General features: G+C 37.4%; 1 protein-coding gene across 1 annotated transcript in view; it reads left to right on the plus strand.

Annotated features, from left to right (window-relative positions):
- The window catches only part of ADGB (androglobin), a 215590-nt gene that overhangs the window by 74071 nt on the left and 123608 nt on the right, over nucleotides 1-17911 (plus strand). Inside the window, exons 7-9 of the mRNA XM_037729497.1 lie at nucleotides 2551-2637; nucleotides 7961-8208; nucleotides 12193-12321. Of these exons, the coding sequence (XP_037585425.1) occupies nucleotides 2551-2637; nucleotides 7961-8208; nucleotides 12193-12321 (464 nt within the window). The remainder of the gene's footprint in view (nucleotides 1-2550; nucleotides 2638-7960; nucleotides 8209-12192; nucleotides 12322-17911) is intronic.

Below are 17911 nucleotides of genomic sequence, written 5' to 3' on the forward strand. Positions count from 1 at the left end.
GAGTAGCTGGGATTACAGGCACGCGCCACCATGCCCAGCTAATTTTTGTATTTTTAGTAGAGACGGGGTTTCACCATGTTGACCAGGATGGTCTCGAGCTCTTGACCTCGTGATCCACCCGCCTCGGCCTCCCTCAGTCCCCTTTTTAAACAGACGAATGGGCGACTTCCCGTGGCTCCAGTCGCCAGCCAAAAGGGCACCCGGACTGGTGTATTTTGTATGGAGAACCGCGGCTCCCGGGCGCCGACAAAGCAGCCGCGCGGGGCAAGGCAGCGGCTCTGGCCGAAACAGCCGCGCTGGTGACCTGTGGAGTTCCTCTGCCTGGGAATTTCCTATTCTGTGGGCAATAAAAATGCGGCGTCCACTCACCCTCTGCGCTTTCACTGGGAGCTGCAATCCCGAGCTGTCCCTACACGGCCATATTGGATCCTCCCCCTAAATACTGAATATTATATCCTGAAATCTAATTAAAGTTTTAGGATCTGTATATGCAGCAATAATTTACTAATCTTGAAAAACCTGAACTTTTCTGAAAGAAGTAAATGTGTCCTTCATCATTTTGGTAACATTGATCACTTTTGATACATGTATGATGAAAACTACTCATATTTTCCACAATATTCTTGAAAAATTGGCATCTGTCTTACATTCCTGCCTGAATTGTGCACCAACATACATAAAGCCTGTCTGCTATGTTCTATTCTCTCAGCTTCCACTTCCAGAGAAAAGGAGTCATACCATCCTGGCCCTAACAATGCAAAACAGCTCTGATGCTTCAGTTGGAAATGCATGGCAATTTTGCCTCATTGCTCACTGGGAGAATTTTCACATACATTGCACAGGCTGGGATTGTATATGCTTCCATCTCCTGCAGTTTGTCAAAGATTCTAGATACTTAATCGAACACACCCACATGCTTTAACAGTACATGTTAGACATTTGCTCACAGCTCAGCCCCCTCCCCTTCTATACACACTGCAATGTCAGTCAGAAGCTAGGTCTGCATTGTGTGGATTTTCTTTAGGCACAGCTTTTTCTCTCCCAAAGCTACGAAACAAAAACAACAACTCCTACTGCCATCCTCTTCATTTCTGTTTTTTTTCTTACCAGCCTGCAGTTTTCCTTTGGGAATTAGTTTCACCCAGCCTTTAGCACTTGATTGCAATGATTTTTAATAAAAACTCAGCCCAGAGCTTTTAAGGTAGCTGAATAGCACTAAGTATTCATACCGGTGGCATGTTTGTTTATTTGGAAAAAAGAGCGTTCTGAATGTTTCTAGTTTTCAGATGTAACTTGAAGTTCTGAGAATCAGACCTGCTAGAGCAGTGAGGCATTGAGCACGTGACCTGGATAATTGGAGTGGCATTTTATCTTTCTTAAAGCTAAAGTTCAGTAGAGCTTTATAGCAACATAAGTAATAGGGTTGTTATTATTCTTTTTAAAATCCAGTTAGTAAATAAAGCAAGCAACTAAGTATAATACATGTCTTGGAATTTCTAGTGGAAAGTTGCTCTACATGGTACAATTTATACTTTTTATCATTTTTTCTTAGATTTTTACAGTACATAGTGATTGTTTTTATATGAGATTTAGCTTACTACATTTTCAAAATTAACACATAGTAATTTCAATGACAATGTGAGGTATACAAAGAAAAGAGCATTATTTCTATTTGATTTACAACGTCCCTTCATACATTTATTCAATGAGGAATTTAGACTAGTCTGGGATCTATCTCAATAGATATTTATCTTTGAAATAGGTGGACATATAGAAATTTGTAATCCATAAACAACAAAGCAGTGCACATTTTAAAATAATGGCATATGTGACTAAGATAGTAAGATTTCTTTCTGAAGAAAAGCACACATATGTCAATAATGCCATTAACACCACCATTGACATGTGAAGCTGTGAGAGAGTTACGGCATTTTTGCATGTAGATGCAAATAGATTAATAACCACATGGAAAAAACTAAGAGGTCTAAATGAGAAGAGTGATATTTGGTTAATCACATCCTTGTTTTACTTTATGCTATGCTGTCACATCCACTCTTCTATACAGGATAGAACAGATGTTTCTGGTTTCTCTATAGTTATCTAAGGATTTCTGATGCCCATCTTGACTTGCCATAGATGAAACTGATCTAATACACAGCTTAAAAGACATCTTAGAATAGTTTTACTGAAATCAGAATAAAGAGACCATATTCTATTTTTAAAGGAAGTATATAAAAATGGATTATATACTACTTATATATTTATAATGTATAATGTGAATGTATTTTATGTATATAGCATTAAGATTATTTTAGATCTTAAAAATAAAGCATATAAACATACTTTACAAATACATATAAAATTAATTATATTATAAATCCTATTTTAGTCTTTTAACAAATCATTTGGCTTCTGGGATAGTGTTTTTTTAATATAGTCTGTAATGAGTAATCAGGATATGTTGCTGTTTATTAATGATTTCTACTGTTTATATATCTTTATGTGTTTTCAAATTGTGCTACCTATAACATTATGCATTTTCTTTTTTAGCATCCATGTAGCAGACAGGAGAGAACTTGGGGAGTTCACAGTTATTCATGCGCTCACGGGGTGGTTACCAGAAGTCATTTCTCTTCAGTACGTTTGACTATTAAAATGCTCATGTCTGTTTTTTTCTTTCATCCCAAGATTTCTTTAAAATATTCTTAGTCTTTAAGAAAATTTCAAAGAAGGCCATGTTTTACAAAATTTGGGGGAAAATATCGTTTTGTAGTATTATATAAAGTTCCTTAGGAATTTCAGTGTAAATTCTGTTTCCTTATGAAGGAGAAGAATGACCCCCATAGGTTCTTTGTTGGAACTGACTCCTGTAACACAAGACACATTAACAAGAGCAAAACATACAGAAGTCTGTTACCATGTAGATTTCCCTAGGAAATCTACAACCAAGAACAGTCCATTTTTAAAGAAGTGACAAGACAAAAGAAAATGACTTTGAGCCTCTACAGGTGGCAACTTGTAAGAAGGCAAATAAATGATAGATAAAGGCTAGTTAAGAAAGCTTGTTCATGTACATTCCTCTGATACCATTTCAGGCCAGTAAGAGTCCAAAGCTGTCTTTAGACGTTAACATCTGTTCTCTCTGGTACAAGGGAGTGAGGGGGAGGATACCTCTTGGTTTTTGTAAATCTATGTCTTGCTTTTAGGCACATAGAGGGAAAGCGGAGAGTTTCTGTGTATCTGCTTCTTCATAATTGCCTGTAGCTCAGCAATCCTTCATATTTTGGGGTGGCATGTGCTGGTCTCCCTCACTTATATATATACTATGAATTTAATCTGTAAATATCTGATGTCCAAATATGAAAACAATGGTAATTATGTATTATGGTAAAACATTTGCAAACTTCTCTTTACGCATATAAACCTACCACACTTATTTCAATATGGAACCATAAAAACAACTTTTAATTGGCTGCACATATATGGAAATAATCATAAGAAGACAGCTACTATGCATCAGATATTTTAGTATATTGCTTCTCATTTAAAAATCACAGTCCTGAAAGGATAGCCTCATTTAATCATCCATATGACCCCATCAGCTAGGCCTATATCATTTCAAATGAGGGAACTAAAGCTCAGAGAGGTTGAATTCCCCAAAACCAGAAATATGTAAGTCTTGCTGGTCCAAAGCCCACAGTCTTTCTTTATGATTCTAGATATATAGAAATTGCTTCTTTATGTCCAAAAACAGCTATTAGGTAAAGAATAGAAAGAGACATCTTTCAATTTAGTGCTAACTTATAATTTCACAATCATTTTATTTAATAAATAAGAAATACAAACACACTATTTTCTCATTTTACCATTGACAGTTGGAAACAAATCAAGATAAGATGCATAGAAAAGAATTATAACAATAGAACTGAATATACAATTAATTCAGATACTGACTTTTACAAGATGATTAAACCCATAGTACAGTTATCAACCTGGACCATCTCCCATCTTTGGTGATAGGCAGCTGCAATACCCCAGGGTCACTAGAGATTAAAGGAGCTTGAAGAGAGACCCTAGTAACTTGGATTCTGCCATCTTACCCATATTTTTAGCAGGATAAACTAGGTGTTGTTTTGTTCAAATGAAAGTATTTTCAGGGAAAATAACTGGAGAGTAGGAGCTGATCTTGTTTTTTCCTTAGGAAAGGCCAAGATAGCACTCTCTTATATCTTCTTTTGGAGAACATTTTCCTGATATCTTAATGACTTTCTGACATAATGTGGATGTAGAGAGGAATGAAATTCAAAAATTCAGAGAGAATGAGATTTTAAAAGGATGGAGTTCTCTAAATTTTTATACTTAGTGTTGATAGAATGCTTTCAGTTTTTCCTGTGCAATTTTCTCTGTGCAGTAGTCAGTAGAGATACCAGAGACATGAAATCATCAGAATTCTGCCACAGGATGGTAAAGAAACAAGAGATCAGAATAATTTACAACTAGAAAGTTCATAAAATTTTACTTTGGAAAATCCAAAAAGAATCTCTTCTAATTTTCCATCTAATAATGGAAGCAGAGTCAATGGTATGTCTGAGTGGGAATTAGAAACCCAACCACTTCAAAGGACTCTTTTGTTGGCACATGTATCTGATGCATGGTCCATCTGTGAACATAGCATTCTGCCACCCTATCTTTAAGCCTGTGGTCCGGGAAGTTATATGGTCTTGTTCTGTGGTGTTTGAATAGGTATTTTTCATGGTGTAGCAAGACGGAAAATACAACTTAGGATTCAGAAAGATCTGTTCGAATCCCAACTCAAATATTTGCTGGTTGTGTGATGGCATACAACTTATAATCTCTTAAACGTCTGTTGAGACTGTATTACCTATGTTGCAGAACTGTTGTGGGATCAAATGAAAAATAAAATAAAATGTGCTAAAGGTCACTCTGTTGGGTACTGGGGATCCAATGATGAATAGGAGGCAGTTCAGGCAGTCAAGCAGATCAGAGATGCACAGGGAAACCAATTATTATTTTCAACCACCAGTTCATTTTTCTTATTTTTGTCAGAAAAAAATCTTAATAAATGAGTGGTTTGTACACTTTGTCTTCATCTCCTTAACTACCCATTTCTTCTCATCTGACTCTTTGACCTTCCCTCTCCACCACACCAGTAAAATGCCTCTTCTGAAGGTAAACAAAGACCTTAACATTGTCAAATCCAGTGATCAGGTCTCTTGCCTCATTTACTGGCATCCCAGTATTTGACCCTCTTAAACAGTTATTTCCTTTTACAATACTTGCTTCACCTGGTTTCCACAGAAACACACTCTCTGGATTTTTCTCGTATCTTATTTTGTGCTCTTTCTCAGCCTTCTTGGATCATTCTTCAACCACTGTACAGCCACTAAGTGCTGGTATGTAGCAGGGCTCCTGTCTCATAACTTTAAATAACAAGCTGACAATGACTTTCAAGATTATACCTGGTCACCATTACCTGAACTCTAGACTATACTTATGTACAACTGCCTAAGTTACATAGCTATGCAGGTCAAAAGTGTATCTTAAACTCAGAATCTCCAGAAAGGAACTCTTGATTCTTACCTTCCTAAACTGCACCTTTCCTAGAATGTGAATGCATCACCTCAGTGAATTTCACTACTATCCATCTATCTACTCAAGCTAAAGAAAAAACTAGATGTCATCCTTCATTGCTTTTTTTCCTTACCTCGCACATATAATCTCTCACTGAGGTCTGTCAACAGTATGTTATCTACTTATTCTGAACCTACTTGTTTCTCTACATCTCCATTATTATCATCCTAGTTCAACTTTCAAACACTGCTCACATGTAATAGACTTATAACTTGTCTCCTGGGGTCAGTTTTACCCTCCTCTAGTTAAGTTGGTAATCAGAATAATTTTCTAAAGTATAAATCAGATTATATAGTTCTCCTTGCTTAAAACCTTTCAATGATAACCATTACACTTGAATAAAGTTTTACATTCTTGACCACGGTCCTCAGAGATCTGCACTGTCTCATTCACACACCACATCAAGGTCTTGGTAACCATTTACTGGTCACCCAAGTATTCTTTCTGTTTCTGAAATATTTGAAACTCACTCTGCCTTACAGTCCTTACATGGGCTGCTTTTATTTTTGTTCTGCCTGGAATGATCTTCCATCATATTATTCACTTGGCTGGGTATGTCACAACATTTAGGTCTCACAAAGCTTAAACATCAACTCCTTAGCCCTAGTTGAGCATCCAATCTAAGTTATTCCTTCCCCAAGTTACGCCACATCTCAGCTTCCCTTGTTTTCATCATGGAAGTTATCACTGCTGCTATTCTCTCTCTCTCTCTCTCTCTCTCTCTCTCTCTCTCTCTCTCTCTCTCTCTCCCCCCCTTCTCTCTCTGTTGTATCCATCCACTGGATGTAAAATTGTCCATAAGAACAGATACCCTCTTTTGTATTGCTCAATGTTGTGCCTTTGTGTTTATAACAATGATATGGAATGACTGGGATATAGTATGTGCTCAAGGAATTGTGTAAAATGAGGATTTTTTTAAAAATTAAAAGTTACACTAGAATACTAGAAGAGTGTAAGAGACTCTTTGGGAACTCAGAACAGAAACCTATAGCTTAATTCCTGCAGAAGGTAATACTTGAATTGATCTCAAAGGATTAGTTGAAATGAATGAAGCTGATTGAGGCAGGGAATCCAACTCAGAGAATAAAAAATATCAAGGAAATAGAAGAAAGCCGAGTGCAGTCCCAGAAAACACATGGATCTGCATGTGCTATGGAATTCTAGAGGAGGAATATTGTGTGGTCATGGAAAGGAAAATGGGAGCCGGATAGACAGAGATGCCTTTTATGCTTTGCTAAGACATTTTTACAACTTCCTTAAAATGATCAGATGTCATTAAGGGATTGTAGACAGGAGGATGAATTTATCAGACTCATGATTTTGAGAGAATGCTCAGAACCTTAGGAGAGCAAATGGCAGGAGGGAAGCAGTGAGACTGGCTTGTACAGTATTCTCGAAGGGTCTTCTGAGGGCTTCTGCTGAGGAAGTTGTGATGAGCATGGAGGAAAGGTGATCCAATGCACTGAGAAAAGTTAGGATCCAAGTGACATCATGTTTTATTTGAAGGGAATTTTAAAGAGATAGTCTTAGAAATTCTCAGTTTTCCCCTTTGAGTACTAAGTAGAAGGTGAGGCAGGACATTTTTGTTTACTTACTTTTTTTAATTATTTGTTTGGGACAGATATCTATTAGGTGGTTGTCTGTGTGAGTCTGGATGTCAGAAGAGAGGTTTGAGCTGGAGCCAATGATTTAGAGATGACACACATTTATGGATAAACCCAAAATATGAGGAAATACTATGTAAAATGACAAGAACACCAAGAGGAGAGCTGTGGGAAAAGAAAGGGAGAAAGAAAGGGAGTCTTCAAAGGAGTCTGCAAGTAATTTCTACAACAGAAGGAAAACCAGGAAAGAAGGAGGTTATGGAATCCTCAGGGTTACAAGAGGAGCAAGAAACAACACTGTCACATTCCACAGAGACGCCTAGTAAGATAAGGACCTTCTGCATAAGTGATCATGCATGCAAGTGTCTGCCACTTAATAGATGCTCAAGTGTATGCTCTTTCCCTGTCATGGTTGTTAACATGCTTAGCTTCCCTGCTAGGGTGAGTGATCCCTGAGATAACACTATGGTTTTGGTCTCTTTGTATCAGCAAAACCCAGCACACAGTAGCCACTCAATAAAAGTTTATTGAATGTACAATATATAATGATGTTTTTTTTTAACTAAAAATTTGGGTAACAATTGAAATCAGTTATGAAATAGCAAGTATAGCAAGTTAAATTTTCTGTCGGTAATTTCTTGCGAAGTTCAAAGAAAAAATAAAAGCCATGATTTGGAAATTAATATTGATGTCTTTTCTCTTAGCCCCAAATACACGGACAAAGTTTGGGAGCTCCTGAAAGAAATACTACCTGAGTTTAAGCTGTCAGATGAGGCCAGCTCTGAAAGCAAAATAGCAGTGTTAGATTCTAAATTAAAAGAACCAGGGAAAGAAGCAAAGGAGGGAAAAGAAGGAAAGGATGGAAAGGAGGTAAAAGACGTGAAGGAATTCAAACTTGAAAGTTCTCTGACAGCACTAAAGGCTCCTGAGAAAAGTGACAAAGTTCAAAAGGGTAAGATATTTTGTATCAAAATGTGATTCACTATGACATTGCATGTAAATGTCTTACCAGTCTTACCACCATATTTGATCTAATGTGTTTCTGGAAAAAAAAGTGGTCTTGATCCAGACCCCAAGAGAGGATTCTTGGATCTCACACAGTAAGGAATTCAAGGCAAGTCACGCCACGGAGTGCAGTAAGAAGAGATAGTTTATTGAAAGCTCCTCAGTTAGAGTAGGGTGTCCTCAGCAAGCAAAGGAATCTGCTGTTTTTGTTTCCATTTTTTCTTATATAGGAGTCTTATCTATGTAAAAGCCAACCTAAGCTAAGCTATGTCTATGTACGGGTGTCCTGACAGTGTGACAAAATTTAGTATTTTGTTGATTTAAAGAAGTTGTCCTTGGAATTTTAGTGCATTAAGTACATCAAAGCATATTATAATTATCTTGAAAGTGTACATTATTATGGGCATCAGATGGACATGTTGCTATGGGTATTGGGACATCTGGACATTCTGCTGTTGTAGGAGCATGTATTTGCGGGTATCTTTAGGCTGTATCTTTAGCTATAAACATGTAATGACTGTGGGGCATGACTGGCAAGAAATGTGCCTTGTTAGTCTTATGATGGAGCTGAACTTATAATGAGGTTTCTCAGGGCCTTTGAGGAACCTCCTTCCCTAAGAAATGCAACTTTGTTGCCATTATCCTTTCTTAAGTTTTTGTGACAACAGCCATGTAATTAAGATCTTTCTTTTCTAGGACTTTAGGACTTATGACGGTGTTGACTGTACACAAATTATTGTTCCACAGTTTGCTTTCTTTGAAATCCAAAACAAGCCTCTACTTTGATGCTATTAAATTAATCTAGTATTGACTTAAGAAGATACAGCTCTTGGCCGGGCGCGGTGGCTCACGCCTGTAATCCCAGCACTTTGGGAGGCTGAGGCTGGTGGATCATGAGGTCAAGAGATCGAGACCATCCTGGTCAACACGGTGAAACCCTGTCTCTACTAAAAACACAAAAAATTAGCTGGGCATGGTGGCACGTGCCTGTAATCCCAGCTACTCTGGAGGCTGAGGCAGGAGAATTGCCTGAACCCAGGAGGCGGAGGTTGCGGTGAGCCGAGATCGCGCCATTGCACTCCAGCCTGGGTAACAAGAGCGAAACTCCGTCTCAAAAAAANCCCAGGAGGCGGAGGTTGCGGTGAGCCGAGATCGCGCCATTGCACTCCAGCCTGGGTAACAAGAGCGAAACTCCATCTCAAAAAAAAAAAAAAAATGAAGATACAGCTCTCAATTTCCATTAAACACATCTTTCTCCTATTTAAAACGTAAAAAGTGGCAGGACACGACAAAGATGGTTTGTAGAATTCTCAGTTGCAAAGCAAGGTAGATGGTGGTACCATTTTTATAGATCACAAAATGATTTTGAATATTTTGAATTTGAGGTGCCTTTAAGACAACCAAGTCGATTTTTCATGTCAAGGCTCCTAGGCTGGTGATGCATGCAAAATTAAATCAGGAATGGTATTTGCCAAAGAGACAGTATAGAGTGAGCAGATGAGGGAGGCTGAGACTGAGTCTTGAAGAAGCGGAACGTCTAAGAAGAGGTTGGTACAAAATGACGAGCTGCTGAATGAAGACTAAGGACCAGCCAGAGGAGCAGGGACAATATCAGCAGAGCATTTTGACATCAGGGTCAAAGGAAAAAGTGTTCCAAGAACCCAAGATTGTATTAAATACTGTGGGAAGATGAACTACGATGAAAATTTAAACTTCTCAATTGTGTTTTGTGATATGGAGGTCACTGTGCATTTGCGAGTGATGGGAGTGGAAGATATATTGGAAGGGGGTAAGAAGGAAGCGGGAAGTAAAATAATGTATGAACAACCCTGAGCTTGGCCTTGAAGAACAGGAAGCTGCAAAGTGAAAGCTGATAGGGAAGAATGTGGGATGCAGACAGGATAGATCTTTGTGAATCTAGCGAAGGAGAATTGAGTTTTTTAAAGTGATGACTGGGAAGATCCCGCTGAGATGACTGCAATAGTGTAAGTTTTCTGAGAAGAAGGAGCAAGCTCTACACCCCAGCTGGAAGGGTACTGGGCCAACCCAGGGAGAGCAATGGCTCCTCCATTCTCATAGGTGGGCACAGGTCATGGGGGAGGATACAGGTATAGGTGGGTATACGGGTTTGCTAGGAGAAGATGAGGACTTCCAACCAAAGACTTCTACTTTTTGTTTATACACAGCCTAGCTATGAGATGAAAGTGAGGTGGAGGTGGAAGATGTAGATTCTCACAGAAATTTAAAATAGATATGGCAAGGTTTGCAGAACTAGAGGAGGATTATCTCCAGTGGGCCTCAGCTGCCAAGTTTATTCAGAGTGGGGTTTTGCCAGATGGGTAGGATGAAATGACAGAGGAGCAATCTTATTTAGGGTATTGGCAAAAACACATTTTGGTGAGGACTGTTGTATACTATCCAAATTTCTATGTGAAACAGTTTGATTTTTTCTATTTATAATTTGTATTATATATTATTTTTAAGTCGAAAATGCTGAATAGAAGTTTAAAAGCTTTTAAAGTCCCATTTGAAAATTGTACATGCATTCAAGTATTGCTACCTAAAATTAGTTTTATTGAATTAAGGTTTTATATATATAGAAAATGCACAAAATAAAATTCTGGTGGTAAACTTTTTTAAAACCTAAATTTCTTGGTTAAATGTTTCATCCTATGATTAAAGTTATAGTTAAGATATATTTTTAAGTTATATATAGTTAAGATATATAGTTAAGATAAATTAGTTATATGTTTATATCTCATTTAGTGTTAAGTCTACTGAAAAAGCTACGATATGGGCTGGGCAGAGTTGCTCATGTCTGTATTCCTAGCACTTTGAGAGGCTGATGCTGGCAGATCACTTGAGCCCAGGAGTTCAAGACCAGCCTGGACAACGTGGTGAAACCCTGTCTCTATAAAAAAGAAAAAAAAAAGTAAAAGAAAAATTAGAAGGATGTGGTGGTGTGCACCTGTAGTCCCAGCTACTCAGGAAGCTGAGGTGGGAGAATCGCTTGAGCCTGGGAGGTCAAGGCTGCAGTGATCTGAGCCCTCGCCACTGCACTCAAGCCTGGGTGAAAAAATGAAACCCTGTCAAAAAATAATAATAATAAGCTAAGAAATGAAACATATCTGCTTTGGAGGCTCAGAAACATTATAAGTAGATGTCACAGTTTTTATTTATGAAAATTATAAAAATGAGCAATCTGACCAATGATGATTACAAACATTGCAGATGATGCAGAGAATGAAATGGCAGAAATCTATTTCTGTCTCAGAATTGAGAGAGATTTGTGAGAAAATTTTAAAAAATCTTCAGGAAAAGTATTTTAATTTGAAGAAAAACATGTTTTACAGATTGAGTATATGAATGAGAATTCAAATGGTGGGAATAGTTCTGGATACAAGAGTTTTAGTACCCAAGACATGCAGGCAATAAGAGGCTAGTTTGGAACTTTTGTCGCAGTCTGGATGCTACAGGAAAATATTTTGGAGTCAGAAAACTGTGTTTCCTCTAAGTGGAGGACACAAATAAGGAAAATTTAGAGGGCTCTCCATTTAGGACTTAACTTTCAGTACATGTTTTGCTGTGTTTTGTTTTTGTTTTTAAAATGAGAAAATTACCTTGATACCATAATCTTATATAAATAAAATATATTCAAGTAATTATCTTCATGAAACAATATTACTTGCAGTAGATAATAAGAAATGCTGCATTTATTTCATAATATATCTCAATTTTCAAAGTTCTTCCTGGCTTTATCATGGTGTTTCTAATTAGAGGGGATTGCATTTTAGAGAAATTATGGCTATCATTTTACATTTAACTAATACTATTAATTTGGCCTTTTTTTCTTTAAGACAATGACTGAATAAGAAATATAATTTGAGGTTTTCTAGTTAAAATATTTATTGTTTTATTTTTCATATGTTAGAGAAAGCAGATGTAAAAGATGCTGGAAAGAAGAGAAGTAAAGAAGGAGAACGAGAAAAATTCAAATTCTCACTTCATGGTTCAAGACCTTCATCAGATGTGCAGTACTCTGTGCAGTCCCTATCAGATTGTAAGCTCCTAATTTCTTAGAATAGTAACTATTTTAGTTGTTTCTTAAAATGCTGGGAAACGTTGGAACATAGAAATACATTTTCTCTTTTGAAATAAGTAAACAAACTTATTCAAGGTTGCCGTAAATGCTGGGTTCTCAGATGGATGGGTGTGTGGGGCCGAAGTCCTACCAGTGAGACAGAAGTCTGCTTGTCCAAGTGATGGTGCAGTTGTCACAGAAGAAGTGTCCACATATGGGAGATGCTTCTGCTAGTCACTTTCAGGTGTTTCTCTAAAAAATATTCAGATTAAATGTACCATCCAAATTAAGTAAATTCAAAGTTACTTGCTTGAGTGGTAGATGCCAGCCACCAAATGGAACAAAAAGTCTACATCTGGCTCCTTGCTCACAGTGGGCCTCCAGGTTTTTTACTGTGTTTTAGAAAATAACTGAAGCTGGAGACTCTAAAAGTCATTGCTTATATAATGATACTGACAAGCACACTTTTTTGGGTATCGCATTGTGACTGGGTGGATGTACAAGATCTATTTATAATAGCCTCATTGTATGAAGGTCAAGTATTTTTGTGAAAATGCTCGGGTTTCTCTATCAGTTAAAATCACATTGGATAGCTTTCATTTTAATTAATATCTTTCCAGTTTGGACTTACAAATTATCTCTAAAGACCCCTGGGCCACTGGACTTTTGTCCTCTGTATCAGCTAAAACAGTCTAAGTATAGTAGCCTTTAAGCAAATTGTGTCAGGTTGAAAGAAAACATGCTGTAAGAAAAATGACACTTCAACCTATTCAGGAGGAAGACTAGAATATCTCTTTTGAGGCTTTACAGTCTCAGCTCTGGCTCATCTATCTTGATGCTTCCAGAGTGCAGGTTATCATTTTCAGCTCACCCTTTATTAACTAGTCAAAAATATGTGATTTTACACCCAGCACTGAGCTTTATTAATAAATTTTTATCTTTTTTCTTAATATATTATGATGATTTATATGAGGACATTTGAATAATTATGGCTTTTTATTTTTACTGAAATGTCTGGTGATGTGGATAAAAAAGGTCACTATTGTATTTTTAATTATACATTAAAAATCATTTTCTTATATTGATGCCTTAAGCAATCTTTTTTGATAGTGAGAAACATGACATTAGCAGATTTACTGATGGTTCTTCCTCTTTGTGAAAATGGCTAAAACTTTGAGCTCTTTCTTTGTGAAAATAAAAGTAATGATGCCTACCTTCTCCTGCTGAGCTTATAGTTAAGGTCATTCCAACACAGAGAATGTGGTTCAGTTTGGACTGTGGAGTCAAACTGCTTGAGTTCAATAGCCGCTCCAACAATGAGTGTATGAGCATCAGGCATGTGATAGAGCCACTTTTAACTCAGATCTCTGTAAATCAGCATCATTGTGTCGGTGAGGATCCTTGTGAGAATTAAGTGTTGAATCCAGGTAAAGTGCTTAGCACTTGTTGGTAGAGCTACATTTTACATACTTATTGCAAAAGCCTTTGTTAATTTTTAAATGTGCTAAAGATACCGTGTTAGAATGATTTCTATAGGAGTACTTTATCTGGTATAAATAAGAGGGTGAGCTGCCTTCTCCCACAGAGTTAAATTGAAATGTATTTCTGATGGTGTTGTTATAATTCATTTCCTTCAATCATCTGCTTTGGTTTCACTTGTTAACGAGATAACGGATGGACAGTGAGCGTTCAAGAGGTAATTAAGTTACAATCAAACTTATGTGGAAAAAATAACATGACATTTATATTGTTTATGTTTTGTTTTCTTTTTGACAAAGAGTCTTGCTGTGTCGCCCAGGCTGGAGTGCAGTGACATAATAGCTCACTGCAATCTCCACCTCCCAGGTTCAAGCTATTCTTGTGCCTCAGCCTCGCAAGTAGCTGGGACTACAGGCATGTGCCACCATACCTGGCTAATTCTTGTATTTTTAGTAGAGGCGGAGCTTCACTATGTTGGCCGGGCTGGTCTCAAACTCCTGACCCTAAGTGATCTGTTCACCTTGACCGCCCAAAGTGCGGGGAGTATAGGCATATGCCATCACGCTTGGCCTCTATTGTTTATGTTTGATTTGTTATTAGAAGTATGTGTTGTAGTTAATTCTGCTAACTCACTGGAAATTTTAATATAAAGACCCCCTGTTTTATTAATGTTTTCAAAATGGCATATTTATCACAACAGTCATTAAAATAAAATGTCACTCATAGTTTTAAATGCCATAAAGAAGATATAGTTTTATAATGGCAGAAGACACGTAAATTTATATATATTTTTATGTCATCTAAAGATATCAATGTATACCCTAATAATGACTTGATATTTAAGATTTCATTTTGTTAATTTCAAAATAAGTATATTCATTTAGGTACACAAGCTGACATGCCTAACAAATGGTTCAAATGTCATATATATTTATTTCTCAATTAAAATAAAAAGATTAGTGTTAATCACTGGCAGGAAGTTATTTTCTGATTGGTGTTGAAGAGACCCATGCTCCTTCCATTTTCTGCCTCTTATTTCTCTAGCATTCTAAAGTTCTATACCAGTGGGAAGAAAAAGCTTGGAGGATTGCAGGTGCAAGGCATCTGAAGTGAAAACAAGCTGTATTGTACATCATTTCTGGTCTCATCCTATTGAAGACATTTCAGTCCAATGACCACACCTAACTTTAAGAGAGTTGGAAAATATGGAATATGGAATGTGGTAAAGACTGATCATTTCAGGAGAAAGAGAAACGATTTGGTGAACAATGACCAGTCCTTACCACATTCCGCTTCTCTCATTGCCAGATACCCACGTCACTCTTCTTCTCACATATGTGTTCAATACTTGCCAAGAGTTTCAATCCAAATTATTATCTGGTAATTGCATTTAGTTGAAATATCCAGGATCTCCATGTCATGTATATGCACAAACATGTTTACAGATACAGCCATATGTATCCACTCCCATCTCTCATGAACTGTTGAAGAGGAACACAGTAACTGCAATATAAACTCCACTCATAAAACAAAATCTCAGGGGACACGTTGTAGTCGCTGATCATTCACAATTCTATAATTTGACTGAGAAAGTCCTGTTAAGACCTTTTTCCTGGCATAAAGAGGAACTTCTTTGGCACTGATTCTGCTCATTTGAAGGAACACCAAATGATAAACTGTAAAATGGGTTTATGAGCCCACACAGTCTTACTCCTGACTTCCCGCAACAATGATGTTCTCTCTCCTCTCAATATCTATGAATACTAGTATTTTAAACTTTAAAACGTATTGAAAACTTTTATTCTCTAAATAATTTAAAATGTAACTTAAAAACAACTTGGGTGCAAATTATGAAATTAATTACAAATATCCAAGTTCTAGAAGAATGAATAAATTAGATCCTTTCAATATTTGAGAAAAAATGATTATCAGAAATATTAGAGATCTGAGTTTTGCAAGTAACTTGTTAACTACTGGTTAACTTAGAATCTGTATAGGAATGTAGTATAGAGTTCAGTATCATAGTAACATTAAAAAACTGTTTCAAAAAGGCAAAAATCAATAACAAAATATGACTCAGTGGAATAGTAAGTTGGATATTTTCTGACTGTGAGAACAACTGCTAGCTTTTTCACAATTTCCTCCTCTTCCTAGGAACACAGTTATGCTACATTTTCCCAGCCTCTCAAGTGAGATGTGGCCTTGTGTCTAATTTCTAGCCCATAGAACATGAAGCAAAGTGATACATACCAGCTGTAGACTGACCCATACCATGCTCTCAGCTGCAATTCCCCTTTTGGTAGCTCAGTGCTGTTGAGAGCACAGCGTTAAAGACGGCAAACCCACAAGGAAGGACAGAGCAGGAGTCTGTGAATCACTACCTGGAGAGCTGCCTGCTGGTCAAGAAGGTTCATTTTATACTTTATATGAACAAAAAGAAACTATATCATGTTTAAGCGATATTTTTAGTGTGTTCATTATGGTAGCTAGAATTATCTCATGATAAACTAATTCCTGCCAGAAATAGAATACTAATGACAAGGTGAAAATATATGGTGTTTCCTTAATAGTAGAGTACAAGGCAGTGAAGAAATAGTATCTCAAGCTTGAGGAAACCTGCAGTGCTACCTCACACCACAGCAAAATATTTGGTAAAACTGGAACCTGTGACAGCTTAGAAGTGAGCCATGTACTCAGTGAGCCTCGGTCTCTAAAATAAGTGGTTGAATGTCTACTATTCTAGGAAGTGTTTGTTTGTAATATCTACTGCTAGCAAGATATTTCAAATAAGAAATGAGTTCAAGGAAGAATTGTCTGTTTTTCCAAAATGAATGGGAAAAAATAGAGAAATTTCTAAGATCACAGAACATACAAAATTGAGAAAGAAGGCTACTTCTTGACCACAATTACTTGGAGAGAAGGCTGGTATTTAAGAACCCATGCTCCTTCCATTTTATGCCTCCTCTACTCTAACATGTGGATTCTAAAGTTCTACACCAGTGACAAGTAGAAGAGCTTGGAGGATTGCAGGTGCAAGGTGTTTGAAGTAAAAACCAACTGTACCTTACATCACTTCTTGTCTCATTCTAGTGAAGACAGTGCAGCTCCATGGCCACACCTAAGTATTTAACAACAAAGGTCCATGATATATTTTAGATATTTGTCCTGCCCAAATCTCATGTTGAATTGTAACCCCCAGTGCTGGAGGTGGAGCCTGGTGGGGGTTGTTTGGGTCATGGCTTGGTGCTGTCTTCATGACAGTGTGTTCTCGCAAGATCTGGCCATTTAAAACTGTGCAGCATCTCGCCCTACTCTCTTACTTGCTACCATTCTCACCATGTGAGACACCTGCTCCCCCTTTTGCCTTCTGCCCTGAGTAAAAAGTTCCCTGAGGCCTCTCCAGAAGCAGAGACCAGCACTATGCTTCCTGTACACCCAGCAGAACTGTGAACCAATTAAACCTCTTTCCTTTATAAATTATCTAGTCTCCAGTATTTATAGCCACGCAAGTATGGTCTAACACACTCAAGTAAAACTTCCAACAACACACCTGGTTGTGTCAAAGACTGTTAAGACTGCAACCTCTTTGTTGCGGCTATCTTCAAAGTAGACTCTATGAAGCAAAGAAGCAAAGAATGAAATTTTCCTTGGGAATTATGCCCAAGGAAGAATATGGACATGTGGGACTGTTGAAACAAATAGTTTAGAAGGGTGTTGAACGATGAGAGCACATGGACAAAGGGAGGGGAGCACTACACACTGGGGTCAGTTGGGGGGAAATAGGGGAGGGACGGTGGGGGGTGGGGAGCTGGGGGGGATAGCAGGGGGAGAAATGCCAGATGTAGGTGATGGGGAGGAAGGCAGCAAATCACACTGCCATGTGTGTTCCTATGCAACAATTTTGCATGTTCTTCACATGTACCCCAAAACCTAAAATACAATAAAATAAATAAATGGGAAAAAAAAAGAAGCCCATTAATATGTATTTGTAAAAAACTTATACTAAGAAATTATGAACCTAGTATAAAAAGTCTTTTACTTTTCAGCTTTGCATCAAATATTGGACCTGCAAACATTTTCTGGTAGGAAG

Source organism: Cebus imitator, unplaced genomic scaffold (assembly GCF_001604975.1).
Source record: "Cebus imitator isolate Cc_AM_T3 unplaced genomic scaffold, Cebus_imitator-1.0 Scaffold307, whole genome shotgun sequence".
In the NCBI taxonomy this organism is placed as follows: domain Eukaryota; kingdom Metazoa; phylum Chordata; class Mammalia; order Primates; family Cebidae; genus Cebus; species Cebus imitator.